Source organism: Oculina patagonica, chromosome 3, assembly GCF_052425735.1.
Source record: "Oculina patagonica isolate OP01 chromosome 3, crgOcupat, whole genome shotgun sequence".
Taxonomy (NCBI): Eukaryota; Metazoa; Cnidaria; class Anthozoa; order Scleractinia; family Oculinidae; genus Oculina; species Oculina patagonica.
The window spans coordinates 9,689,255-9,716,436 of NC_135760.1; the positions used below are offsets into that span (position 1 = coordinate 9,689,255).

Genomic DNA, 27,182 nt, shown 5'->3' on the forward strand with positions numbered 1-27,182 from the left:
AATGAGGTTCGATTTTGCAGTGGCATATAAAACACGAATTGTCACGCAAACTAATTGTATTGTCGTATAACTGTCTCCTTTATGTCCATTTGAAAAGCAAATAAAAAAGGAAAAGAAAAGAAGTCATCAGTTACCGAAATTATTTTTTTGGTGAGAAACTGCGGTAGATGTCTGGAAGCCATCTAACTCAGAACTATATTGTCAAGGTTATTTGAAATAAAAGGAAACATTTTAAACAATTCTTTCTCCCGATGAGTGCTTTGCCCTGCCATGTGATTCCCCGACATTTAAACTTACATGTCAGCTGTGCATACAACGCGAGACACTGCATTTACTGTTATGTGTTTCTTTGTTTGTTGAATAAGTTAAACACTTGGATGCTTTGACGGTTTGCACGCTCAGTTTATGATTGGATGTTTAATTTAAGTTGTGAAAGTTGCATGTCAGTGACAATGGATTCAGTTTGTTCAATAAAATATCAAGCTCAGAGACTGAGTCCAGGTGGTAAATGTGATATCATGAACACGTTTTGTTCTGCCTTCGTGATAAGCATTTTAAGCAAGAAAGTGAAGTGAGATTTTTTTCCCTTTGAATAATTGGAATGATTATTTTTTATGTTCCTTCAGTGGATACGTGAGTCAGCAATGTTTATCATGTTTACAGTTAAAAAATAAAGCACTTATACCACACGTACGCTGTTCAATTCAGTATATGATGAAGTTAAATTAAAGTACACCAAAGTCAAACTTCACAAGGACGACTACATATTACAAAACTACTTGGGCTTCTGGGATTCGCGAGATTCAGGTTGAGATGATATAAACTGTTTATTGAAGGATCTTAAACAGCTAGCTTATAAATGGATTAAATAAATATACAAACCTACTACACGGCAAACTGTGGCAGGGATATGCAGTCTGGCGCAGTGTCGGGTAATAATCGTACTTGCCAACTATTTGTCGTCGTTTGACGTTTTTTTATTAACTCGCTTACATTTGAAAACCTTAAGGCTCAAGCTGCTGAACGCTGATATTGCAGGCACATGACAAGACGGTTCCTGGCCCCCAAAGCTTAAAATTAAAATGCGAGGAAATTTTCTCCGAGTGTACTGCTTCCAAAACAAGTCACTACTACAAGGCGCTACTCGCAAACTCCCTTGGGCAATGACAGCTTGAACTTTGCATTGGACTTAAATGTGGTCTGTACGTGCGTCTTGAAACCGCGGCGAAATAACAAATGAACGTGAATTGGTTCGAGGTTGAAGAGAAAAACCTCAATGTTCTCCTCGGCTTTGCCTCGTGGAACTTTGATGTTCTTGTAAAACAAAACTTACCATTTCCTTTGGGCCTGTCATTAAGAGCGCGGTGTGCGCTAGCGATAACAAATACTAATTTTAAGATGGAATTTATGGTGCGTCAGTTATAAACAAATGATTTTTTTTATTACTGAGAGCGCCTTGTTTTCGGGCTAAGACTTATTACTTATTTACTTATTTATTTATTTATTTATTTATTTATTTATTTATTTATTTATTTATAAATTGAATTCAAGACCGAATGCAAGACGCTTAGAGTTTAAAAAGGTTTCTTCTTATAGTTACATCAGGTAGCTTGCAACTATTCCTTTGGAAACCGTCTTTCAAATAATTTATTACATGTATTGTCACCTAGATGATGGGGAAGTACGTGTTGGGTTTTATGATTCTAGGCTCCTGGTTTAGTCGGACGTCTTTTAGCGCTTTCTTAGCGGTTGGCTATTGTAGGTTCCAAGATAACCAGGAGCAAAGGTTGATTTTGTAATTGAATTTGGGCCTTTCGCAAGAAGTCCTCAAAGATTAAAATTAAAAGTTATTAACCAAGTGTCAGCATACTATTTTTATTACCCCTTCGTTTCAGCCAAAAATTGATATGAAGTCTGAAATAGTGTAACCAGAATATATAATTGACCTACCTTCGCAACAACAGCCAATTGCATGTTTATGAGAGGGAATGGATCAATTAATACGGAGAGAGCTAAGGGTCGTTTCTTTCTTCTTTTAGCTCGTTTCGCGGAGGAAATTTTCAAAGTTAATTAAAGCGACCAACGCTAAAATGAGCGTCATGAATTAAAGTGTGACACCATTTTTCATAACCGTGTTTTGTCTACTTAATTATTTTGTTATGTCGAAGAAATTAAGATCACACAGGCCATAAAATCGTTTATAAGACAAATTTTCTGTCATCCGACCTTTTTTACAGAAAAAACACAATGAGTAAAAACAATGCAAAAAGATCAGAATTTTGGAAATGTTAGTCATAATTTTTGGCTGAGTGATTTATTTCATTTTGCACCGTAATGCCGATTATTAGTATTAAATTCAAATTTGAATTTGGGAGAGGATGTCACATTTTAGAAACTAAACAGCTTTCGAGTATTGAAAAGAACTCTGAATGAAGTTAGCAGGCGTTGGCTTCGCTTTTATTTGATTGGCTAATGCTACTTTGAAATGATAGCCGTTTTCGACAGATTCATCTAAGCTCTCGTATGAGTTCAAATAAATTAAAGGTGCGTTTACACGACAAAAAATTTAGGTACGGACTCGTCAGAAAATTAAACCGGACCCGTCAAAATTTGGTGCGGACTTGATCACTTTTGTAGAGAAACAGTCAAATCAAAACGAGGCCATAGGCGGCTATGGCCCCGTTTTGATTTGACTGTTTCTCTACAAAAGTGGTCAGGTCCAGACCATTCTTGTGACGGATCCGTAGCCAAATTTCTGTGCCGTGTAAACGCGCCTATAGTTAATTTTAAGCTCGGTTAGCCAATCAGAGCTCGAGGCAAAAAAATGCATGGGGTACCAAGCACGGGTAAACGTGCAACCACTGCATAACGTACAAAAACATGCAACCGGCGCGGGGCAAAGCACGGAAAATGTAAAGCGCACGTAAATAAAGCCAAACCACGATAAGTTTTTTCTACTTCTGATTTAAAAGAGGAAAGAACTCTCTGTTTTGTTGAGGACATTGCAGAGTGTTGCAGAGTGTTATAAAATGTCCAAAACTTTGCAGTTAAACCACTCGGCTAACGCCTCGTGGTTCCACTTGAGTTTTGAACATTTTCTGACGTCATTTCTATGGTCTATAAGAGTGTAGACCATGGAAAAATGTGTTCGATTTGTTAAATAACCAACGCCAACACATCAATATTTTCCAAAGATAAACGAAGGCCGCCTTATCTACGAGAAACCACAGAAACTGGAGAAAGTCTCTCAAGAGTTATAATAACGAAAATGATTACCAAATGGAAATATGCTCACATAGAAACAAATTGAAAAGTGATGAACAACTTAGCTCAGATTTGTAGTAAACACAAGGGAAATCAATTTATTCTTGAAATGTAGTTACAATTTAAAGTTTAAAATTGGCGACGACATTATTTCAAGTTGTAGCTGTCCGACTTGATTTACTGAAGTTGAGAAAGGAAAACACGAAATTTGAGACAAGTGCAGTTAAACTTTTCTCAAATTTTGTGTTTTCCTTTCTCAACTTCAGTAAATCAAGCTGGACAACTACAACTGGTAATAATGCCGCCAATTTTAACTTTAAAGTGTAACTGCTACGGGAAACTGCAACGTTCCGCTTGCAATGTTGTAAAGAGGAACGAGGCAAGAAAACGTTTCAGTTCTTTAATTAAACACTCGTACGCTTCCAAATTATTTTATCATTTTATTTCCTGTAGAACTCTTATTATTATCTGACAAAACCATTCTTTATTTAATATTATATTATCAACTATGTTTGTCTTTTTGTGTGTCCATTTCGTTTGTCTAAATAATTAAAGAAATAAGAATAGAAGACATAATATTAATTAATTACAATAATAAAAATGTTAATATCGCAAGGATAGGACACTGTAAGTTAAATATAATATAAGTTTAATATGATGTAAATACGTTAATTAGAACGATAAATGAGCCAATTACAAGGTTAAATGGATACAGGTTTATCGAACGAGTTAAAGAAAACATGTCAAATCGTTAAACAGTTATGGGTTTTGCAGATGACAGTTGAGAAGCGTTAAGACACATGCGCAGACCCAAAGGCTCGGTCGTGGTCTGCTTAAACTTACTAATGCTCTGACTATTCTATTCTCAAATGGGCGCCTTAAACAAGATGTATCTAGGCCTGGGCATATTTATAGGGGACCTCAGTTGGCCTATATTTCTAAGTTTGTTTATAACTTTGTACTTTCGGGTTTGTCGTCATTGTTGCTGCACGCCAAACTCGCTGCGATGGTTTCTGGGTCAGGACTCTCTGACTCATGTTCCCCACAGGACGATTTGTTGGCCGCTGATACTACAGATGCATTATAGTACGGTTGATCTTCATCCAACTGGCTTAAGTCTAAATAAGGAACGTCTCGCTGCATCCATTCCTTCAGATCTTGGCACAGCTCGGTGAAAGTTGGTCGCGCATCAGGATCGTCTGCCCAGCAACGCGTCATCAATTGATAGCTGCATTGGAGGATCAATGAGAAATAAGCTCCTTAATAACATACTGTGAACGTTTGAAATAAACCCCCCCCCCCCCCACACACACACAGACAACAAAGTGTCCCCAAGATCTTAGATCCCGAAATCCCTCCCACGGTTTGCCCTATTCTACATTTCAAGCCGACCATTAGCGAAGGCTTAACTGTATTTCGATCAATCTATATTTTTTTACATTTTTAATTGTTTCGATAGATTAAAATATTTTTATTTTTTTTAGTTGATTACCACATGATTTATTCCTAAGTTGTTTTAGGTAAAAAGGTGTAGCGCTAGCAATAACTTACTGATTAGCAACCTATCCCTGCCTCCACATCATCAAATAATAACAGTTGTTACTCACAACTCATCTGAGCATGTATCTGGCTTTTCCATTCTATATCCTCTCCTGAGCTGTCTCATAAGTTCACTGTTTCTGATTCCCGGATAAGGAAAACCACCTAAAAATGAAATTCATATATAACGTTAAGCACCTTCCACCCCCTTTGACCAGCCAAAACGGACATGTTTGTTCCATGCGAGCACTGAGCACTAAAAAGGGTCAAGCGCCTCTCTGAAACGACTTAAAATCTTTAGTTCAATTGAATCTTGATCCCTTCGAATAAAGCCTTGACAAAGCTAAACCATAAGTAGTAAGGAGTAGGTTTGTGTATCTACTTGTCATAGAAGGTTTGCTGGCATTGCTATTCTGTCAAGGGATGAACAATAGCCAAAACAGTATGTGTGGGATACTTATGCAAAAAAAAAAAACTAAAGAGAAATTACCGAGAGTCGCAATCTCCCAGAGCACAACGCCATATGACCACCTATGATACAACAAAATATTTTTAGTAAAATACTGCTTTTTACGAATCCTGTAAAAAAACAAATATATACTAGTTATGCAACGCTTTCGAGTGGTATACTATGGAATATCCCACGAGTCACTTGTATTTTCTCGGTATACACACGAGCCTTTAGGCGAGTGTGTATGCCAAGAAAATACAAGTGACAAGTGGGATATTCCATAGTATACCACGAGAAAGTATTGTGTAACTATTTTATACCATGCCATAGAAAATACGCTTACTAAATTTCGTCGAGAATACAGTCGCAGCGCACTATGGGAAGGTTGGGTTGAATACTTAACAATTATCCTGCGAAATCGCGCGGAATATCGCCTGATACTTAGCCGACGAGGCCGTAGGCCGAGTTGGCTAAAATCAGACGATATTCCGCAAGATTGAGCAGGATAATTGTTTTATTATTCAACAAATTGTCAACGAAACACATTTTGCAGAAAGAAAAACTGTAATTATGAAGCGCTTTGCAAGATTTCTGACGAATCTTCGCAACCTACGTATATCGCAGGATATCTGTTATGTACGGATGACAGATATCGTTTACATTTTGACCATATATGGGCAGCGCGCGCATGTGTTGAATAATAACGTCGAATATACAACGGCTTTCCTGTATTCTGATTGGTTGTATTTTCTGTGGCATGGTATAAATAACAATATAAAAACAAAAACATCATATAAAAAGATAAAATGTTAAAAAGTTAAAAATCTTGTTAATTTATGCTTATGTAACCTATAAAAATAATTCGTTTAAAAACTGCCTAAATAAAACCCTTATTGTTACATCATTAAGTCGAAGAAAGGAACAATATGACCCTCACCTTGAGCCCAATAATTTAAGCAAATGGGGAAAAGAAGCCTGGAAAAAAAATTGGTGCATCATGCGGGTTCTTATCGCTTTTGAGGCGTGTTTGTTTCCAGACTTCTTGAATCTTCTTTACTGGCCAATTTCTTAAATTGTTGGGCTCACGGTGTGGATCATGTCATCAGATGTCATTGCTTGTTTCTTTCGGTATTTATTCTGTTATCCTTAACACGCATGGAGAGAAATTTGAAGAAAGCGTCGGAGAGATGCAAGAGATACAAGCCAAATGTAAAATTTCATTTACTTACACATCACTTTTCGTGGTGAAAACCCCATCATTTATGGCTTCAGGTGACATCCACTTCACAGGAAGTTTATTGTGCTGACCTGTCACGTGATATACATTCTCTCCGTGCGAACTTCGCGCCAAACCAAAATCAGCGACTTTGACAAGATTGTTGTCACAGACTAACACATTGCGGGCGGCGAGATCCCGATGAATGATGCCCTTTCCTGATAGGTATTGCTAACAGAAAAAATATCGTTAATCACAGTGGTTGCTTGCTATTTGCAGGAAAAAATCGGTTGGATTAAAGTACGTTAGGTTCATGTAAGAATGTACGGATATCTATATGATTATTAAGCAACCGATAGAGTAAGCACTTACCATAAACTTCTTTCATCCAAAAGCCGCGCATTTGTCTTGAAAGATGACTTGAAGCAGGAGAGGCATGAAAATGGAACGGACCTTTTCAGGGGCTCTGTTCTTACCGGGGAAAGACAAGTCTTAAAAGTCCTACTTGTCGGAGGAAAGAGTACGAGACACCCAGAGTAAAGGGTAAAGGAGTGTTTTGATTAGAGAAGCCTGAAAGTGCGATCGCAGAGTAAAGATAGTTTACTATTCACTCCATCAAAACAGTTTCATTTTTTACAATTTAAACTGTAAACAATACTTTTTACACTCACCATTCCTTTTGATATTTGCCAAGAAAAGGACATCATGTCCTGCGGCACCAAAGAATCGACTTGATCTTGTTGTTCCTCCTTTAAAGACTGAGCGCTTTTAATTTTTATGTCAATGCTGCTCTCTGCCTTCGAGAAAGCCACGTTGACTTCTTCAATGTCGTCAATATCAGGTTTAAGGTGCTGTTTGAATAATAATAATAATAATAATAATAATAATAATAATAATAATAATAATAATAATAATAATAATAATAATAATAATTTGCTAATTTATATAGCGCATATTTCCATGTTCTGATCAATAGCGCTTTACATATTTAAGAGAAAATTGAAAAAAAAATTACATGACCATGATAGATAGAATAGATAGAATAACTTAAAGGAGCTAATCTGGCGTGCGGGTTAAGGTTAAGGTAATGAGGCCTTCCAAGGGGGTTTCTGATGTCGCTTTGTCGCTTGTTTCTAACCCACCAATCGCCTATTTGGTGAGCGAAACGTTGTCGCTGTCGCAAATATAGACCATTTCAATGGTAGTTTCTGTCGGCTGTCCGTGGTTGCTCTGGAGCAAGATTGTCGCTACATTAATATTATAAGCTATTTTGGAGCATTGTCGCCTGTCGCCAAAACCCCTTGGAAGGCCTCGGTAATGTAGTCATTTAGTTAGCTTTATAGCTGATCATTAACTAGAAGTTGATAGCATATTTTAAAAAGCTGACGTTTCGAACGCTAGTTCTTCGTCGGAGCAAGATCAAAGTGAAGGTCAAGTGAAACATAACTTACTATGCCTGCATTTTTCTGGTTCAGTGATATTGGTGGGGTCGGCGGGCTTTCTCGCGCGTCAACGTATGCCACTTTGGTGTCTTTTATCTGGAAGTCATAAATAGCAAAATTTTATGCATTCGTCTGTGTAATGTTTTTTTACTGTTTCTTTTACAAAGTTCTCAGATCGCTGTGGATCGGGTAAATCAAACTTGGAAACTAGAAAAGGAAAATCGTAGTATGCAATATTGCTTCTCGGCCGACCCACCACTTAGAAGTGATGAATTATCAATAATCTAATAAGAGTCTAGAAAGGCTAGTGTCATTTAAGTTTCGATAACTCATTTTTTTTGAAGTTTTTGTGTTTTTCTAGCCAATTGGGGCATCTCCTTGGCACAAATCCTGAGCAGCTTCTGTTTTTGTTTTCCAATAATAAAAGAGACTTAGCACCGCAACATGTTGCTTACCAACGCACTCTTTTAAAAGAGAAAGCTGGCTAGGTATCAATTCCTGTTCAAAAAAGGCCCTTTTTTATGCAGAGTCATGTTTTGCTTAAACTTTTACCTTTTTTCTTCGCACTCTCAGATAAGAGAGCAAGTCTCCTTGTGATGCAAACTCCACTATGAGGAAATTTGGAGAGGACTTGATACAACAGCCAATCAAACAAACGATGTTCTTGTGTGAACCAACCGCTTTCATCAGATTAATCTCATCTAAGAAATCTTTCTTCTGATCAGGAGTGGCATTCTCTGAAAATGTTTGATGGAAATATTAAAGCTTGTGATGTCTAGATTTTACGCCCTGCCAAGTGGACCGCAGCCAGAATTTATACCAGGTTTTCAATTGCACTATGTGGCAAAAAAATAAGTTGCTCATTTCTCTGGACAAGATGATATTCCATGTTAGGATACGATCTAACATTTATACGCTCTAACCTTTTGCACCTCCGTCTAATCCATGAACACATTTCAATCAACCTCACCGGCGGTCGAACCCGGGCTGGGTTCTGAAAATCTGCTGTTTTTGCATTACAATGAATGCAAAGTCTGGCTGGGGGTGCTAGAATCTCAGTAGCCTGCGTAGCAGGCGCCGTTAGTTTCTAGCGCGCGTATGGGAGAAACGCGTCGCGCACACTTTTAAACGCGATAAAAACTACACAGACGCCTGCTACGCAGGCTAGAATCTCAGATATTATTATTCAACAAGTGAGCGCGCTGCCCATATATGGTCAAAATGGTAACGTTATCTGTCATCTGTACATAACAGATATCCTGCGATATACGAAGGTTGCGCGAAAGATTCGTCCGAATTATTGTAAAGCGCTGCATAATTACAGTTTTTCTTTTTGCAAGATGTGTTTCGTTGAGAATTTGTTGAATAATAAAACAATTACCTTGCTCAATCTTGCGGAATACCGTCTGAGTATCAGGCGATATTCTGCGAGATTTCGCAGGATAATTGTTAAATATTTCGGCACTCTTTCCAGTTGTCATTAAATGATGCAGATCTCAGATCTCAGTTATTAGTTAAACGTGTCATTTTTCAGCCGACTATTAGTTAGTTATCAGTTAAATTACACGCCGGCCCTCTCAAAAAGAATTTGTGCTTTTAAGACAGGGACCGCGCAGGAAGAAATTGAGTGAGGGGGCTTAAAGTCGAACGCGGTATTGTAAGGGAAATGGTCAAAACTGATTGAACTCAGACAGGACCCACCACCAGTGATGTGGAGATACACATACACGGTCTTTATGGCTGAACATTGATTTTCCGTCCGGGAGATCTGTTTATTGTTCTTCCTCTACTAAGCCATTAAGAGGCGAAGTCTAAAATGATTACGTCCGATTAAGCAACTTTATTTAATCGAAGTTTGTTTAAAACTTTTAGTTTATATTAGCTTGTGGTGCGTGAATATAAAACAAATGTTTGAAATATAGCTGCAAATTATTGGTGGAATATCTCTGTATGTCATACAAAACAGTCGGACTGTAACATACCTTGAAGCATCTTAACCGCGACAGTAATTGTCGATTTTTCTTTCTTCTTTAATAACGGATCTTTCATGATTCCTTTGAATACTTTTCCAAATGCTCCATGACCCAGTTCTTTGCATATTGTGACGTCATCGCGCTTCATTTCCCATTTATTACTCCGTTGATTTTTTCTTGGTAATATTTTGTTGTTACTGTTTTTCCTGCAACGTCAATTTACGTAAAATACAAGAACAAGCTCAAGAGTAGAGGGAGGGGGCTCATTTAATGGGAGGTTATATAATAAGTCGAGTGAATAATATTTATTTGCCAAACTTGCGTGGAATGCACGATTTCCGAGTTCAGGCGTGTGATTTTTTTCCTAGAAGCCAAAGACTGCTGTAGACAGCACGTATCCCAACCTTGGTTATTTAGGATATCACGAAACCATATCCCCTAACTATATTAAATATAGGTAACCTCTTCGAAAAATAAATATTATTCAAATACATTAAGATGAAACCTTCTATCTCTCCGCTTCTTCCAGATGTAACAAGGAACGGCGAGTAGAATGACCACAGCCGTCACACCAACACTCACAGCTATAACCACGATAACTAACGCAGATAATGTATTCGTATCCGTGTTGCTAGGATCGCTTGTAGGGGAAGCTCCTAACGGACGGGTAAAACTTTGTGATCCGGTTGTAGAAGCAATTGTTGTTGTTGTTGTGTGCGTGGTTGCTGGTGAGTACTTCATTACCATTGTTGTCGAAGCGATCGAGTTGGTAGAGACATTTGGTAGTCTTGGCACCAAATAAGAAACGGATGTTTGAAGGTTTGCACTTGGTGTGTTGTGTGGAATTAGAGGGTCGCGTTCTAGTAAAACAGAAAACAGAGCCTCTTTTTAGTAGAAGGCATTTTATGCCTCTCCAAAACAAAAATTATAGATCGTTTTTGAATAAAAAAGTGGACAGTATACGTAGATTCTGCTTTTCTGGCTGGAGTGTCTCTGTCAGCTTTCTTGAAGTCATTCTGTTTTCAAGCAGAAATTTGCATCCGACCAGTTGGCGTCTATTGTTTATTGATAACAATAGCACTGATGCAAACCGACGACTTCTCATTGGTCAGTTTTTTTATTGCGAGTTCTTTTTGGGCTATAAAATAGGGCGCTACCTCTGCGAGCTTCACGTCATAGCCGCTCACATCTACATGAGCACAGAACTAAAAGCAACTGACGAAGGAAACGACTTAATTCGTTTTCGAAACCGGTCTTGCTAATTTGAAAAAACCCAGTTCTTTTAAGAACTCCATGGCCAAATTTAACGACGACAATGTCGCCGCCATACTCGCAGACATGAGCAAACTGAATATTCTACTCCGAATCTTAAAAAGATTCTTATGAGACACTGTAATCTCATAACTTAGAACCATTAACCCGCTCAAACATTTACTATACCTCCAATTGTCGCTTATTAGAAGGACAAGTCTCTGAAAGACAGAGCAAAAATTCCTTCACGCATTTAACAACATCATTTGGGAGTTATATACGGTAAGGGTCAAGTGACAATATTATACACCTTGGCTATTAAATAGACCCTTGTCCCTCCCAGTGTTTGCCCTTTCTATTGTAGCCTTTTATAAGAATTTCTCCGCCTTACCCTTAGTCCACCGGCAGAAGATTCTTTTACTGTTGAATACATGTCCGATCCACTTGGCATCTGGCGCTATGAAAAGAGTGTAACCGACATGTACATCGACAAAGGGTCTAGGCCACAAAGTGTCGTTGTAACCAGGAAGAAACCAGCCCTTGTGGTAAACGTTTGTACACCTCCACGATTTGTCGGTTCTAATGCCATTGCTGGACGAGGCCTTAAAAACAACAAAGCTTCTTGGACTGTCGTCTTCTACCTGCACAGCTTGAAGTTCGTGCTGATCTTTTATGACCGTCAAGCAGCCCTTTGCTGTTGCTATCAAGACTCCATCAAGATAAAGCCTGATCAAGTCGGTGGGGTAACTGGGAAGGATGGCTATCAAAGCTATTAAAAGAAGTGTTTACAGTAACAGTCAAATTTCTTGTGGCTTATCGTCATGATCAGTAAAGTAGACAATCAGTAAATTTTGCTTTTCGTTCATTTCCAATGAACTGAAAATCGTCTCGCGCAGCATCACCGTAATGGAGTATTCTGGAAGGTGAGTGACCGACGTAACGCACGCTGCTCGATTTTTTCGTCGCCTCCCCTTTTTTCTTGCCTCATCGATTTAAAAATTTGGAAAAGAAACAGTTTGCTCGTAGTGAACAAAACCAAGGGCATGGCATATAGGAATTAAAGCAGGTGGTTCTTTTCGGAATTAAGTGTAACTTGCTTCGCAAGTGTAGCTTCTACTTACTTTTTAATTTTGAAGGCAAATAAGAATACACCCTAGATGAATCTGACTATGAATAGACTTAGAAATGGCTTACGTGAGGCAGTGTGGAGAAGAATTTAAATAAGGTACTAAGATAAGAAAAATAAACTAAGTTAACAAAGGCTGAATGGGCGTTGAGAAACTGAGCTTGATAGTGTTTAAGTGTTACTTACTTCTATTTCTTTTTCTCTCCTCCGTACTAAAGTGACGTCTACAGATGACCCTGTTTGCGTAATGATTTGCTGGACTAATCCAATGAACATTTGAAGGAATTCCACGCACTCGAGGCAAGCTACGCCAACCACTGTTATCTTGTCTAATGAGAGCATGTGGCCATGCATCGTCAGTAAAATTGGCTTGCTCCCACCCATATTCTGGACTATCGGTCTCTTTGCATTTCCAGCTACTGTCCGTGACCACTTCGTTACTGAACACGCCAAGGAATCCAACGAACCCCGGTCCGTTGTTTATGGACACGGCAATTATTTTCGTTTTGCCAGAGAAGGAAAACCACCTTGGGGCGTTCCAAAAGCCGCCGTTGTGGCCGACTAGTCGGCCGTCTGCGAAAACGGTGAGGTTATCGTCACCAGTTAAAATACCAACAAAATCTACAAGAGGTAATTTAATAAAATAAAAAAAAATAAATGAATAAGTTTAGCACACCTCATAGAATCTGAACACGGCATGCATCAGTGTACATGTGGGAAAAGTCTATTCACTGTATGATGTTTCTCATCATATGTATCTTTCAAACCTTTGAATCCAACTAGCACTTTAGCTCTGATGCTCAAGACTGCCAAATGCACGATGCATGTACGCAGATACAAGAGATGCAATGTATTAAAGGGTAATAAAAGGAGCCCAAGGGAACACTTGAAGGGGAAAAAATAGGAATTTGCATATAATGCACTGGAAAAATGAGGTTTTTGGTTCACTGATGAGACTGGGAGTAACAAACCAAAAATTGGGAAAGGGAAACACGTCTATCTTTTTAAACAGGATATATTTTTTTTTTTTTTTTTTTTTTTTTTTTTTTTCGTTTTTGTTTTTTTTTTGTGTTTTTTCTTTTTTTTTTTTTTTTTTTTTTTTTTTTTTTTTTTTTTTTTTTTTTTTTTTTTTTTTTTTTTTTTTTTTTTTTTTTTTTCTTTTACCCCTTCATAAAAAACCCCTTTTTTTTTTTTTCTTCTCCCCCCCCCCCCCCCCCCCCCCTTTTTTCCCTATACAAAAGTATAGTTCACGTTTTCACGCTCAATAACATTTCTAAATTATCTAAAGAACGACTAAGCAAATATTCTTGATGCGCTGCATCTGCAACTCACTCAGGGTTTTTCCTGCTCTTTCGAGTCAGCTCCAATTGAGATTGCACAACCGACTACCATGATCCAACATGACGGCGAATACCGGTAAATCTACTTGAACTGTAGACGTCGAAATCAAGTTCATTTCAATAATAAACCTTACTTGTAGCCATCACGAAACATTGTTCCTTTGAAACGTTGGCCCAAAGAATTGTTACAGTTTTTTTTCTACAATTTCTCGCTAGGACAGCGATTTGGACATCGGGATTTACACTACCCCTTCCTTCAGGACCCCCATTAATGTTATATTAACTGTAAGTTAATTTACCTTTCGAGTTTGCTTGGCTTGACATAGCGAAATGTGCACACAGCCATACCATACCAAGGAATTTGAAGACTGCGAACATTCTGTTTTCAGTACCGAGATGCTATGGCAATCGTTAGCTAAAACAACAATAGAAACTCAAGTCGTTTCATTACGTGTTTCTGTTCATCAGCTGAATGAATGAATAAATAAATACATGAATGAATAGATGAATAAAGAATAAATTCCCGGAAAGAATGAATAAAAGAATAAATAAATAAAACAGTCTTCGTTATTTTCGTAATTGCTTTTCTCACTATTACATGGTTATGATTGTGATAAGTCTCGCTTTAGTTAAGTTTTATGCTTTTGCAATACTATATGTATTTATGGTCATTCAAATAAAGCTTGCTGTTAAGATGATATAAATTATTTAGGACTGATAATAATACGCACGTATTCCGCACGGGAAACTATCGGGAGAGACATTATGTCTGGTGATCGTTAATGGGACTGAGTGGAGTTCAATTTGGTCTGTTATCATAACAAAGCGAAGCCGATAGACGAATAATCATCACTTTGACAAAAGAGCCATTTTTGAAACTGAAAGTTCCACTCAGTCCCATTACCGATTATTAATCACCAGACAGAATGTCTATCCTTATTAGAGTTTCTCGTGCAATACGTGTGCATTTATACCCTAATAAGTGAGTCGTGATTAATAACCGGTATAAATAATTAATATTATTTTACCTCGCAACTCACGAACTGGAGATTCCCCCTTTTAGAGGTTCCTCCTTTTAAAGATTTCCCGTTCCCAGTTCCCCGTTCCTCGTTCTCTGTTCCCTGTTTTCATAGATGTAGCTGTTGTAGAAATGTCAAGGAGTATATTCAGTCACAATCGGAAACCAAATAAAGAGCGCGCACATACGCAGCACGCAAACCACGTTACTAGATAACTTGCTATTGGGCACTTTAGAGGCGTCAGTCGTCAGTCGTGAAAATTCGAATTTCCTCATAATTGCACAAATAACCTCTATAGTGAGTTTTTTTTTCGAAAATACAATTCAAAGGTTCAGTGGCGCTTTATTTTTTCGAAATGTAAATAGTTCGAAAAACGCCATTTTCTTGTCCAGCCGCTGTCAAAACTAGCTGAAATTTAGGCACTTTCATTCCGCTCGTACAAATGAACGTGATCACATCCAGTACTGTACTTTACAATTGTGATAAAACATTTTTTTGCTTTTTCTAAAGAACTAATTTTTTTGTGAAAACTTCTGTTTTTTGGTTGTTTTTGGCCGTTATAGTTACCCCGATTTAACGCTTTTAGCGAAAGCGCTAAACTTACCTAACCATTGGTACGTGGAATTTGGAGTCGAAATTAGGATAGACTAAAAGCAAATCCTTTATATTATTTCATGTTTAAATTTCTTTGGCGGCAGTAAAAAAGTATCCAGCCGAGAAAAAGAAACGTGAAGTGTATTTTGGCACTCCAGCCACTCGCGAAGCGATGAAGAAGCTTCCCTATTTTGAACACTCACTTTAACAAAAACTTAAAAACACTAAAAGGAAACCTATACTTTATTCCAAGTGGTTCAAAATGTACTTTTTACATTTGTCTAGCATCGTTCTGATGAGAATATCATTTTATAATTCGTTCAAGTGTATTAACACCCGTAAAAGCTCACGTACACGCGATCAAAACAATCCTTCTCGGTTCGATGAGCTATCATTTTCGAGGTAAAAAGATAAAAGAATCCTGGAAAAAGTTATCTTTTGCCCTTATTTAGAACAATTCTTGACTAAATATCGAAATTTTTAACTACTGCAGTCGAGCCGCCGCCAATCGTCAAAATGATTACAGTCAACTCACTCTAAGATGGACACCGTCGGGACTGGCCGCAACTGTCCGTCTTCGAGAGGTGTCCGCCTTGTAGAGAGTCGAGGTAACATGACACCAGTAATTCTGAGATAATTGAGCTAAACCTTTGCATAATGCAACAAACATTTGCAAACTGCACAAGACTAAAATAATAAAACGAGCACAAGACTAAAATAATAAAACGAGCGTATTTAACTGGTAACGCAAAAGTTAAGATCTTCTACAAACTGTACTACTGTACGTAGAAAACGACCTTTCACTTAAGCAGAGAAGTAATCCGTTAAAGCGCCATTGTTTTTGGTTAGTAAGCTTGGTATACACGTATCCGTTTCCCGCTGACTAACTTTGCTTAAGGCCGATACAAAGTTTGGAAGTATTTTCGATAATTAAACGTGATAAAAACACTTCTCAATTGTCCGTTTATATTTTCAGTGTCCGTTGTCCGTCTTAGAGAGGTGTCCGTCTTATAGGGAGTTTGGTTACAGTAAAATGACTGAAATACGGCAGGGACCATTAACGGGTGTCCGTCTTATATTTATGGAGGTGTTCGTCTTAAGAGAGAGTTAACTGTATAAAGATATGAGTAAACACAAGTCAAAGCTAAATTAACGAATCCATTTGATTATTTCTCATGTTAGGACCACTGTGCATAGTTTTAGCACACCAATCGAGCAAATAAAAAGCGGCTGGGAGTAATGTCTAAGAAAAAGCATAAAACCATAATCTTTCTAAAGTATAAATGCAGGTGAGACAGCAATATTTATAATGTTTTAAAAAAAACGTCGTTGTTATTAGCTGGTTATAAAACATCCGTCAGTAAAAACTGTACTCACCACGTATATGCTGTTCAGTTTAGTGAGGTGAAGCTAAAGTACATCATAGACAAACAAAAAGGGGCTAATAGCCACGTAAGCCAGGACTTGTGAGTTTAGTTCGTGAGTTGCGGGGTAAAATAATATTAATTATTTATACCGGTTATAAATCACGACTCACTTATTAGGGTATAAATGCACACGTATTGCACGAGAAACTCTAATTAGGATAGACATTCTGTCTGGTGATTAATAATCGGTAATGGGACTGAGTGGAATTATACGAGTGTTTAACAAATTCAGACAAAGCGGGGCCTGTTGACGATAACGCCCACAAACATTGATGTCTGCGGATGTCGCATGAGGGTATGAATACGATATCACAAGACCAGACCAGACAATCTGCAAACAAGTATCGCATGACGGCGTTGTATCACGTACGGCTCACACGATCGCTTTGAAAAGCTTTTGAAGGTCGTTTTGCACGGTAGAGATTTTGAATTGCGGACAAACTTGACTCCTCTGTGCCCTGTGATTGCACGAGAAACTCTAATTAGGATAGACATTCTGTCTGGTGATTAATAATCGGTAATGAGACTGAGTGTAATTATACGAGTGTTTAACAAATTTAGACAAAGCGAGGCCTGTTGACGATTTATCATCACTATGACAAGAAAAGCTATTTGTGAAACTGAAGGTTGTTGTAATAGAAATGTCAAGGAGTATTCAGTCACAATCGGAAACCAAATAAAGAGCGCGCATTTACGCAGCACGCGACCCTCTTTACTAGATACCTTGTTATTGGGCACGTAAGCTGCGCGCTCCAATTTGGTAAAAAATGGGGCGTGCTTTGGGCCTGAATCGGATTCGAGAATTTTGTCATATTCTATGTTTATCGTGTTAACATTTGTAGATTTGTGTCAAATAAGCACTAAAATCTCCCTGGTGACACATTTAAACGATATGATCTTGCTGGCAAACTTATAAAAAAAAAGAAAAAAAAAACCGATTCTACCATGACACACTAGGGGTCTTGACTGATCATTTTTACTCGTGAATGCATAATGAACGAGTATAGTGGGGAAGTTAAGGTCGCGGGGGATACCTACAGCATGAATAAATTCGTGAACCGAAATTTTGCTTGACCTGCATCTTTTAAAACGCTTATTTCTCGGCTGTTATAGGTGCGATTAAGCTCAAATTTTACAGAGACATAAAGAAATGATAAAAGATTATGTATGTAATCATTTATTGGGTAGATCGTACTTAACGGCGATGTAATAGCCACGTCAGTGCCAAATTGGGAAGAACATGATTTCGGTGGCAGAGTTTGTGGAACGACTAGGAGACAGCACACTGTGATCTTGTCAAAAACTAATCAGTCAATATCTCTAGAGTGTCATAACAGAAGCGGATTTTTTAATTTAAAATTTGCCAGCAAGTTATGGCGGTTTAAATGCGCAAATTTTAATTTAATGCCTTCTACCTCTTTCTAAAAGCGCTCTTTTAAAATTCCGCCTCTGTTATGACACACTACAATACCTATAGTTTACCTATCTGCAGTGGCAAGTCATGAAGTTCTGTATCCGCGCTGTATTCTCTGCCACAAAATTGTCGGAAAAGTCCAAACTTTGAGATTTCCGAAGGTATCCCGACCAAAACACGATCAGTTTCCAAAGGAGAGATGTAATTATGGTAATTATATTTCACGCTTTTATGGTGAGAACAATGCGTTTTTATGAAGGACACGATTGTTTATGCCAAATATTATTGTGATTTCTCTGAGTTGCAGAGAGTTGCAGAAACATTCAAATTTGAATAAAAATTAGCTCATAGACTTCCTACAATCTATATAAACGTATAACGCCAAGTGTTGTTTTAAATTGGTTAAAATATCAAAGAAACGGGAATTTTTATATTTTTTTATATTTTTATCCAGTCATGAATATCTCGTAAAGTTGTCGATGTCAGTCGTTGCACTTCGTGCATACGCTTTAAATAAATGCATAATGATGAGCCTACTGGTGTCCCCCGCGACCTTAAGCCATCCGTCCATCCGTCCTTCCTTCCATCGTTGTTAATATTATGCAAATTAGGTATGCTCACGGGCGCTTTCTAAATTTCGTTTCCCTCGGCTGTGGCTAAAAATACAGCTTTACAAAGGTATCATTTCAAAGAAATAAGAAACAATCGTTTTCCAAACGATGAAATATTACCTTTTCGTATAAAATAATCGCGAACATTCGGAAACGATGACCAGTGACTTTATGTATGTGTTATTAAAAGACTGGGAAGGTTAAATCACGGCACGATTTATTAAAGGATAATCAGTAAAAGAGTAACGAAACTCTATACAAGACAGATGTGTATATAATATCCGTGAAAAAAAAAAATAAGAAGAAAAAAAGTATTTTAGCCACAGGGTATGAGAGTCGATCCCGGGTCACACGTTTCAGAACGCTCAGTACCACTGAGCCATCGGTTTACTGAGCAATTACGCTGATGAAAAAAGTAATTCTTATACCTAAGCGACCTGTTATATGTTTACCCTCTTTAAATAAAGTTGATTAATATTATTAATCACTATAATGAATATTTTCCATCGATACTATACTGTTCAAAAGAACGATTCAAATATATCTAACTTAGGACGCAACGGTGTCACACAACAAGAAATTCCGCAGCAAACAATGTCATGACGTACATGGCACAGTAAAAAAGAAGCCTAATTGTGTAGTCCATCGGCATCAATAAAGGCGACAAAAAGACTCCACTAATCCTAGATTATTGCTGTAAAACAAATTATAAAAAGGCGGGGGCAGCTTCATAGTGAGAACTATTACTAGTTTAATTCAGCAATTTCTCGTAAATTTTGGAACAAAGTCCCTTAATTTTCCAAAATTTCATGAGAATCCGTATTAAGCTACATTTTAATTTAGGTATTTTTTGAAAAATCATTAAATTCGCTAAGTTAAAGTGTCACCAAAGTTTCATGTAATAAGGTATTAGCTCGTCGCGATAGACTTCTGAATGAAATATTTACCAATGTCTTCCCGTGACGAAACAAACCGGAAACCGAGACCTGTTTTTGATTGGTTGATGCCCATATCAATCGCATAATATGTATAATTAAAGTGAATGCGATCTGTAATTTGAAATTGACGGGCGGGATGGTCATATGTTTGCTATTAAGCACGTTTCCACTATTGAAAAAAGATTCTTACATCGATAACAAAATTAACTAACGGAAACTTTGGCCAGCAAACAGAACTACAAAAAACGGGAAAACCATATTTAAAGTTACACCTACGTAGCAACCGCGCAACTTGACAACGAGATACTGTAATGGGCCCTTAATTTCCATAATTCTCTGTTTTATGTTAGTTATCTTTTAATCGTATAATTTATAGTAGTTGTAAGAGCTTATACATTCAGTAAAATTGGCGACATTACTCCAGGTTTATTGCCAAACACAGTTCAGTGCAGTTGTCCGGTTTGATTTCCTGAAGTCGAATTTCAGAATAAAAATTAACGCTAAAAGTACATGACGTTTCGGCGACGACGCGTCACCATTATCAAATGCAAATTTTACATGGTACAGAACGATATTTATAGAAAAGAAAGTGTGAAACTAAATTACAATAAATGAGGCATGGAAAACAGAAAAATGTGCATAACTAAGTAAACAGTTTCGCTGGAATGGAGTCCTTTTGAGTGTTCAGTGATGGTTTCTTTTTCCTAATTAGGAGCATCTCGTAAATTAGGCACTCAAACTTTCCGCGGCATTTCTTTAGGATGGCAAATTGGCTGTGAAGGTCGATCGGCTGTTGATTGTGTTGTTCTTGAAGGTGTTTACATTCTATACCATGTAAAATTTGCATTTGATAATGGTGACATGTCGTCGCCGAAACGTCATGTACTTTTAGCGTTAACTTTTATTCTGAAATGTATTTCAAAATCTTTCGTTATGAAGTCGAATTGAAAAAGGAAACACGAAACTTGAGAAAATTGCTGTTAATAATCGCGAAAATACAATGTTCCGCCTGCAATGCAATGGAGAGAAAGTAGGTAAGAAAAAGTTTGGTTACTTGAACTCTCGTGCACTTAAAAATTATTATATTTCCTGTAGAACTCTTATTATCTTTAAAACCATTGTTTATTATTGTACTATCGACTATGTTTGTCTTTTTGTGTATCTATTTCGTTTGTCTAAATAATTAAATGAAGGACTATAAGAACCAATATTAATAATTACAACGTTGATTTTTGTAATAGTAGATACAAGGATGGAATAATAAATACAGAAAAACTATAATTACAATAGTAAATAAGCCAGATAAAAGGTTATATATATGAATACAGTGGAACCCCGTTAATACGGACACCAAGGGGGCAGGCCAAATTGACCGAACAATGAACGGGTTGAACGGGGTGTCCGTATTAAGCGGGGTCCGAGAAAAAAAGTCACGGACACATGTTTTATCGCACATAGACGAAGGCGAACGTTTTTACGGCAACAAAACGTTGTTTAATCTGCACTGTAACTGTAACTGGAGTCATGGCGGTCGGGCGTGCTTTCCGCGCTCTGTGATTCCAAACCTGAGATAAGCCACTCCCGGCCTGTTTGCTTCTCTCAGTAATGTGATCAAATATGTCGTTTAAACAACGCAACGTCTAGTCAGAGAACTCTGCAAACACTCCGTTCTCGTGCTTATGTCAAAACGAGCAGAGAGATCTTCTAGCTCCAGTTCTACTTCGAAGCCGTCCCCAAAACGGAACAGACAAAGAAGCGGAGAAATGGACGGTGTCCAGAACAGTGATACGCAAATCTCTATGGAAACTGTCTTCGACAAACCATGGACTCACGAATGGAAGACAATTTCTCGCACCTACATGCACAAATCGCCGCGCTCAACAGTGAATTCAAGGAGGAGCTTAATGGCGTCAAAGTAACAATCAAAGAGCTCGAAAAATCGCTAAACAACGCCTGGGCTTTCATCGAGGATATACAGTCAGAAGCCAAAGCATTAAAAGACTTGAAAAGGTCACAACAACAAATGTTAGAAGAGCAAGCTGCTCAAATAAAAACCTTGGAAGCCAATGTGAGCAAACTCGAAACAGAGATTAATTATCTGCGACCAACTTTTACGGAAACTCAGCAAAACCTCACTTCCCTCGAAAATAACACAAGGCGCGAGAATTTACGCTTTATGAACATTCCTAAATCAAGAGGCGAAGATTGCCAAGACATTCTCTACGACTTAATCGAAAACGACCTAGAAATCAACGCAGAAGATATTCGTTTTCACGCGGTACATCGTGTTGGAAAATCTCACTAAGGTGCAGGATTGCGGTTTATCAAAATATCATGATATAATATCATTAGTTTGATGGTTGATATTTTGATATCTCAGTGATATTTTGGTGATAAATGCATGATAATATCAAAAAATATTTTTCCGTTTTAAATATCAAAAATATCATTATCATATCGTATTTACATGATAGTTGCTAGTATAATTTTTGTTATCAAATTTTCGAATTATCATTATCAAGGTATCACTATCAAGTTAGAATCATATCATGTATCACTATCATTTTCAAATCTCACTCAAGTAATAATAGACACAATGATATTATGATATATCATGATAATATCAAAATTGTCCACAAATCTACATAATTACATTGCTATTTACTCCTTTAAGATACGGCAAGATTAACTTTCGTAACACCAGATTTTGGCTTTTTTTAACTCCCTCTTTGGCCTTTTAATGGCTGTTATTCACAAACCAAAAAATATTTCGTTTGTACTGTGTCATTTTTCTTGTAACTTTCAAATACTTATTTAGTAAGATGCGGGTAATATTTACGTATTGGGATTGTCCGGGGTTAATGTAAGTTATCGTTTAAAATTAGGGTTACAGTTTAGAGGCAATGTTATTATTTAAAGTTAGCGTTTGGGTAAGGGTTAGGGTTAGGTTAGGGTTAGGGTTAGGGTTAGAGAAAGTGCAGTATTGTGATAATATAATGATTTATCACTCTATCACTGGGAGGAGAAGAAATACTACTTAATTAAATATTCTCAAAATATCATGATTTATCACTGTATCACTGGGAGAAGAACGAATTCCAGCTTCATTAAATATTCTGATAATATCATGATTTATCACCCTATCACTGGGAGGAGAAGAAAAACCACTTAATTATATGATTCTGATAATATCATGATTTATCACTCTATCACTGGGAGAAGAACGAATTCCAACTTCATTAAATATTCTGATAGTATAATGATTTATCACGCTATCACTGGGAAGAGAAGAAAAACCACTTAATTATATATTCTGATAATATCATAATTTATCACTCTATCACTGGAAGGAGAAGTAAAGTTACTTAATTAAATATTACGATCTTGTCCGTCCTTTGACGAAGTTCAAGATGGTGGCGTAAACAATTACGTAATGCATAGCAACGATGTGAACTTGAGACCTCGGCTAATGGGCACAGCGGATAATAGGCGTACTGAGTTACTGCGCAAGTCTCCCGTGAAGAATCTCGTGCTGTGCGGTAAAATTCTTGCGGTGTTGTGGAAATGTTATGCCACGAGTCCCAGAAATGAAAAAAAACACGATTTAACCATTAAATGGAGCCAAAATACCAAGAAAGCACACAAAGGACATAAGTTAAGTTTATTTCTACCATCAACTTTTAATTCAAGACGTGTAAATTGCTCTGAACGACTAATTTCGGCTTATAGTTGATATTTCACAATGATCGATAGTGTAACACAATGCCGCTTTCTAAATCACGTTCGTCCGATATAATGATCGTTATTTGGCTTCTTTTGTAGAATATATTGCAGTCTCTTTCACAGGAAAGGTACAGCGGACCTGAACTTGCGTCTTCCAAAACGTAGCAAAGCTTTTCAACGGCAAAAGCAGACTCAAATCAACATTTGGTGCACGTGCGTGTCACTCGCGTGTCACACAATAAATTCAATATGGCGGCGCAAAGTGCCGGCCTAGCGACCGACTTTAGGCTTAAATTATTCCGCACATAGAGAGAATTGAGCGCTTATCTCTTGGGGTTATGAATAAATCTATGTTATCTTTCAAATCCTTGAATGTTTTGATATGTTTCATTTTTGAGCCAAACTCCAGTCTACCACCTTAAGAGCCCTGACCTTACTTAATTTTTAATCACCAATTTGTCCGTTTCCTTTAGACGTATAGCTGCTCAACGCTAGTAGTGCTAGTGTGTGTTAACCGGACGAATGCTTCGTGACGACGAAATATTTTCTCACACACTTGCTTTATGAAAAATTTGAAAAGTTGTTATTGTTGAGGCTCCAACCCACAGGCAAGTGAAAGGCTAGGCTTTTTGGAAATTTAAGTCATCATTTGGCTCAGTAATGTTTTTCATTTTGTACCATTATGCGGCCTTTTTAGTAATTTAAATTTGGAGTTTAAAAGAGCTTTCGAAAAAAAAAAAAACTCTTCCTGTATCATGAAGGTAGCAGGTGTTGTGTTCTCTCGTATTTTGCTTGGCTACTGCTGTATTAAAATGACAGCCGTTCTCAAATCTATTTTAGTCCCCGTAAGTTCCCATTTTTGCCCGCAAAATGAGTTTTAAATGTACACTAAGTTAATTTAAGCTCAATAGGCTCTAGCACAATTCGGTCAAATAAGAACAGCCAACCTGGGACGTCGCAAGTTACGCAAGGCGAAGTTTGACTGCGGTGATTCGCTTTATTCTGAATGTCCCACTACGTAACTCGCGTCCCAGCATGGCTTCTTTTTGTACAATGTGACCCACAGGCTCGATCGTGGTATGTTTAAACTCCCCAATCATATTCTATTCTTCTATTTTTAGCATGTTTTTAGAGGACCTTGTCATCTACATGTCCTATTTACGTTTTTAAGTCTGTCTAAAGCTTTGTACTTTCGGATTCGTCGTCATTGTTGTCGCAAGCCAAACTCGCTGCGGTGGTGTTTGGGTCAGGACCCTCTGACTCATGTCCCTCATAGGACGATTTGTTGACCGCTGATACTGCAGATGCATCATAGTAAGGTTGATCTTCATCTAACTGGCCCAAGTCTAAATAAGGAACGTCTCGCTGCATCCAGTCCTCCAGATCTTGGCACAGCTCGGTGAATGTTGGCCGTTCATCAGGATCGTCTGCCCAGCAACGCGTCATCAATTGATAGCTGTGTTGGAGGATCAATGAGAAATAAGCTCCTTAATAACATACTGTAAACGTTTGAAACAAACTCCCCCCACCCCCCCCCCCACACACACACCAAAGTGTCCCCAAGATCTTAGATCCCAAAATCCCTCTCTCCATTAGCTAGAGCTTAACTGTATTTCGATCAATCTATATATTTTTTTACATTTTTAATTGTTTCGATATATTAAAATACTTTTATTTTTTTAGTTTATTACCACATGATTTATTCCCATGGACGGCGGAGCCGGGAGGGGGGAGGGGGGGGGGAGCTTTACCCCCCAGAATTTTCGAAAAAATAAAGTCTTACTAAGAGAAGAGTCTTTTAAGCCGCCGCACTTGAAGTCACCAGCCAGCCCCCCCCCCCCCCCCCCCCCCCCCCCACTTGGAAAAATGCTCCGCCGTCCCTGATTCGGTGATTCCTAAGTTGTTTTAGCCGGTAAACAGCTGTAGCAATAACTTACTGACTAACAACCTATCCCTGCCTCCAACTCATAAAATAATAACAGTTGTTACTCACAACTCCTCTGAGCATGTATCTGGCTTTTCCATTCTATATCCTCTCCTGAGCTGTCTCATAAGTTCACTGTTTCTGATTCCCGGGTAAGGAAAACCACCTAAAAATGAAATTCATATACAACGTTTATCACGTTCCATCCCCCTTTCACCAGCCAAAACGGACATGTTTGTTCTATGTGAACACTGAGCACTAATAAAAAGGGTCAAGCGCCTCTCTGAAACGACTTAAATTCTTTAGTTATTGAATCTTGATCCATTCGAATAAAGCTTTGGCAAAGCTAAACTATGGTAAGTAAGGAGAACGTTTGTGCATCTACTCGTCATAGAAGGTTTGCTAGTAGTGCTATTCTGTCAAGGGATGAACAATAGCCAAAACAGTGTGTGTGGGATACTTCTGCAGGAGCATGAGAAAACTTACCGAGAGTCGCAATCTCCCAGAGCACAACGCCATATGACCACCTATGATACAACAAAATATTTTTAGTAAAATACTGCTTTTTACGAATTCCTTTCAATTTACTGGAAATTTACGTTTCCTTTCCGTTCTTCTCTCTCCTCTCCCTCTCTCGGCCCGGTCCCTCCATTCCCTTCCCCTTCTCCCAAAATGATTTAATTGATCGACCTTTAGTAAACGCCATTCCTGACACTTCTCTGTTAGATAAATTTTAAATCTGAGTGCACATTATTGTTAGTAACATCATTAAGTCGAAGAAAGGAAAATATGATCCTCACCTTGAGCCTACCAATTTGAGCAAATGGGGAAAAGAAGCCTAAAAAAACATCGGTGCATCACGGGTTCTTATCGCTTCTATAAGGCGTGTTTTTTCCCAGGCTTCTTGACTCTTCTTTACTGGCCAATTTCTTTAAAGGGAACCTCGACTGTAAAACAGTTCTGGTCAAAATAATAAGTTTAACACAGTCTAAAATCGTTTTGGTTGTTTAAAGTCGCGGATTCCTTTTTTCATTAGAATACTGGGCCTTTGATTTGTCAATTTTTGTGCTTTTAAATTTCCCGCGCGTCGCCATTTTGAATTTTATGATGTCACTGCGTTGCCGCTATTATTAGAAAGCAGAGGTTCTTTTATGTGAAACAATTGGGCAACGCACTGACGTCATAAATTCCAAAATGGCGCCGAGCGGGAAATTTAAAAGCCATAATCTTTTCCGTATACGGTTGTTATTAAATGCTGCTTCTCCCCTGTCCTGTAAAATTTGTAGTTTAGGCATTATTTCAAACAACTCAACGTCAACTTGCCTTAACAACAGAGGTTCCCTTTAATTAGTGGACTCACGATGTGGATCATGTCATTGCTTGTTTCTTTCGGTATTTATCTATCATCATTAAGACGCATGGAGAGTAATTTGGAAAAAGGGTCTGTCCTCAAATTAATATGGAGAGATGCAAACTATGCAAACTAAATGTAAAACTTAACTCACGTACACATCACTTTTTGTGGTGAAAACACCGTCATTTATGGCTTCAGGCGACATCCACTTCACAGGAAGTTTATTGTGCTGACCTGTCACGTGATATACATTCTCTCCGTGCGAACTTCGCGCCAAACCAAAATCAGCGACTTTGACAAGTTTGTTGTCACAGACTAAGACATTGCGGGCGGCGAGATCCCGATGAATGATACCCTTTGCTGATAGGTATTGCTAACAAAAAAATATCGTTAATCACTGTGGCTGCTTGCTTTTGCAGGAAAAATTCGGTTGGATTTTAGTACGTTAGGTTAATGTAAGAATGTATGGATATCTATATGATCATTAAGCAACCCAAAGGGTAAGCACTTACCATAAACTTCTCTCGTCCAAAAGCCGCGCATTTGTCTTAAAAGATGACTTGAAGCAGGAGAGAC

At 37.9% G+C, this 27,182-nt stretch overlaps 2 protein-coding genes across 4 annotated transcripts in view; both read right to left on the minus strand.

The window, feature by feature from the left end:
• Nucleotides 1-3,757: 3,757 nt before the first annotated feature.
• Nucleotides 3,758-27,182, minus strand: part of LOC144646401 (uncharacterized) — a 59,095-nt gene continuing 35,670 nt past the window's right edge. Inside the window, exons 1-13 of one of the 3 annotated variants that reach the window (XM_078505971.1) lie at nucleotides 16,593-16,712; nucleotides 13,902-14,017; nucleotides 12,449-12,883; nucleotides 11,528-11,905; nucleotides 10,391-10,745; nucleotides 9,895-10,091; nucleotides 8,465-8,649; nucleotides 7,922-8,008; nucleotides 7,142-7,321; nucleotides 6,484-6,701; nucleotides 5,294-5,334; nucleotides 4,872-4,968; nucleotides 3,758-4,492 (exon numbers count right to left, since the gene is read on the minus strand). In XM_078505971.1, coding sequence (XP_078362097.1) covers nucleotides 4,213-4,492; nucleotides 4,872-4,968; nucleotides 5,294-5,334; nucleotides 6,484-6,701; nucleotides 7,142-7,321; nucleotides 7,922-8,008; nucleotides 8,465-8,649; nucleotides 9,895-10,091; nucleotides 10,391-10,745; nucleotides 11,528-11,905; nucleotides 12,449-12,883; nucleotides 13,902-13,980 — 2,532 coding nt within the window. In that variant the 5' untranslated portion in view covers nucleotides 13,981-14,017; nucleotides 16,593-16,712 and the 3' untranslated portion in view covers nucleotides 3,758-4,212. Of the gene's footprint in view, nucleotides 4,493-4,871; nucleotides 4,969-5,293; nucleotides 5,335-6,483; nucleotides 6,702-7,141; nucleotides 7,322-7,921; nucleotides 8,009-8,464; nucleotides 8,650-9,894; nucleotides 10,092-10,390; nucleotides 10,746-11,527; nucleotides 11,906-12,448; nucleotides 12,884-13,901; nucleotides 14,071-16,592; nucleotides 16,713-27,182 lie in introns of those variants that run through there. The other 2 variants (XM_078505972.1, XM_078505973.1) reach the window with 2 other exon arrangements.
• Nucleotides 23,386-27,182, minus strand: part of LOC144646418 (uncharacterized) — a 37,717-nt gene continuing 33,920 nt past the window's right edge. The window contains exons 11-14 of the mRNA XM_078506006.1: nucleotides 26,762-26,979; nucleotides 25,739-25,779; nucleotides 25,322-25,418; nucleotides 23,386-24,784 (exon numbers count right to left, since the gene is read on the minus strand). Coding sequence (XP_078362132.1) covers nucleotides 24,505-24,784; nucleotides 25,322-25,418; nucleotides 25,739-25,779; nucleotides 26,762-26,979 — 636 coding nt within the window. The 3' untranslated portion in view covers nucleotides 23,386-24,504. The remainder of the gene's footprint in view (nucleotides 24,785-25,321; nucleotides 25,419-25,738; nucleotides 25,780-26,761; nucleotides 26,980-27,182) is intronic.